This window comes from Chrysochloris asiatica, unplaced genomic scaffold (genome assembly GCF_000296735.1).
Source record: "Chrysochloris asiatica unplaced genomic scaffold, ChrAsi1.0 scaffold00323, whole genome shotgun sequence".
Lineage (NCBI taxonomy): Eukaryota > Metazoa > Chordata > Mammalia > Afrosoricida > Chrysochloridae > Chrysochloris > Chrysochloris asiatica.
Genome location: NW_006408841.1, coordinates 415,369 through 417,527, shown reverse-complemented (window position 1 = coordinate 417,527; position 2,159 = coordinate 415,369). Strand labels below are relative to the sequence as shown.

Here is a 2,159-nt window from a genome sequence, read left to right as displayed (position 1 = left end):
AAATCTCTAGCAATATTGTTCACTCTCTCTAGAAAGCCACAGATCAGTGTTAAGGAGGAAATACCAGGATCAGACTTTCTTTCTGGGGATCCCACCCCAGTCTCAGTAGAGAACATAAAGGAGGAGTTGAAGTCAGACACTGGACATTGACAATAAACCTAAAGTAAATAAACAGCGGAGGATATGAGCGGTGGGGACATGTGCAAACAATGTATGTAAGGCCTTGGTGAACAGTTGGATGAAAGGGAAGCAAAAGGTTAACAGGTATCTTTTCAGTGCCTTCTGTGGCCAAGAGTTCCCAAAGTGGCGATGACCAAAAAAGGCCGAGCCCTGTTCCACAGAGCCCCTGTCCAAGGGACTCTAGATGGCTGGGATTACTGGGTGGGTCCATCAGCATGAACTGAAGAATAAACACCAGGAGCACGGAAGGCACTAAGTCCAGGTTTGGGCATATGAGTTTGAAGGGGTTGTAGTTCACTAAAGCATAAAATCACAGAAAGACTTGGAGTTCCTAGGTCTGGGTTTAGGGAATGAGGTCTTCTGGAGGGATGAATCTGAGAAAATATAAAATTGAGAAATAATGGCTTTAGCCATGGATGAGAGTGGTGGGCAACAGCAGGTACAGAGGTGTTGGGTGGGGTAAGCACATGCTTGAACACAAACATAGATTATAAAATTTTTCACTGTGGAAATGAAAGGAAAAGTAAAGGCTGGCATGAGATGTGCTTTGCAGAGCTTGGTGAGGTTGTAAGTTAAAGAGGTAAGTGGACTATAGTTGGGAAAGCAAACCCACCTCTTTCTATTTGTGGTCACCAGTGAACGCATGATCTGAAGTGTCATGTCACCCCCTTGTTAGGCACCTACAGGTTTTCCAAAGGGACAGCCAGCCCTCATGCGCCATGGATCCTGGCAGGACCATGGAGTTCAACCAGACGCTGATGACGGAGTTCGTCCTGCAGGGGTTCTCGGAACACCCTACACTGCGGCTGCCGCTGTTCGGTTGCTTCCTGGTGCTCTACACCGTGGCTCTCACTGGCAACGCTCTCATCATCACCGTCGTGGGTTGCAGTGGTGGCCTTCACAGCCCCATGTACTTCTTCCTGTCCAACTTGGCCACCATGGACATCATCCTTACCTCTACAATCCTGCCTAAGGTGCTGGCTGGTCTCACCACGCAGAGAAACATCATCTCCTATGCGGGCTGCATGGCCCAGCTCTTCTTCCTCCTCTGGGCCTTGTCCTCTGAGTTGCTGCTGCTCTTGGTCATGGCCTTCGATCGATATGTGGCCATCTGTCGTCCACTTCACTATAGTACCATCATGAGCCCGCAGTTGTGCGTGGCACTGGCTGTGGGCGTTTGGGGCATCTGTGCCATAAACGCTTCTGTTCACACTGGTCTAATGGCTCGGTTGAATTTCTGTGGCCCCCGTGTCATCTCGCATTTCTTCTGCGAGATCCCACCACTGCTGCTCCTCTCTTGCAGCCCCACGCGGATCAACAGCATCATGACAGTCGTGGCTGACGGCTTCTATGGTTTCACCAACTTCCTGCTCACTCTCGTCTCCTATGGTTGCATTGTGGCTAGCATCCTGCGCATTCGCTCCGCTGAGGGCAAGCGCCGCGCCTTTTCCACCTGTTCCTCCCACCTCATCGCAGTTTCTGTGTCCTACACAGCAGTGTTCTGTGCCTACATCAGCCCGGCCTCCAGCTACAGCCCTGAAAGGAGCAAAGTGGCAGGGGTGCTGTATACAGCATTGAGTCCCACCCTGAATCCCCTCATTTATACACTGCGGAATGCGGAGGTCCAGCGCGCCCTGAGCAAGCTCCTCCCCTTCTGTCGATGGTGACCTGAGAACAACAGCTACTCTCCTTGCCTGTCCCCTGCTTGTGGACACCAGGCTCCAGATGATGCTGGAGTGGGCATTTATCGGGTTTGCAGCTTTCAGGGGTAGCGTGCTTGCTTGGACATGTGTCGGTCCCAGGACACATGAGTCTGTGGAGCTCCTGGTGGAAACTGCCCTGTAGGGTGGGTTTCTAGTGCACATATGACTCCTAAAACTTCCCCAGGGCTTTCTCATTCCAGTTCTTTCCTAGTTGCCTCCCTCCCTCTTCCTACAACCCCAAGCACCAACAGAAAGCCTCACAGTCCAGGGCACCTC

General features: G+C 51.6%; 1 protein-coding gene across 1 annotated transcript; it reads left to right on the top strand.

Annotated features, from left to right (window-relative positions):
* The first annotated feature begins 917 nt into the window (after positions 1 to 917).
* Positions 918 to 1,847, top strand: LOC102825199 (olfactory receptor 13A1-like). Its single transcript, XM_006875366.1, has one exon. It carries the CDS (start codon positions 918 to 920, stop codon positions 1,845 to 1,847), a length of 930 nt encoding a protein of 309 aa, XP_006875428.1.
* The last annotated feature ends 312 nt before the right edge of the window (positions 1,848 to 2,159 follow it).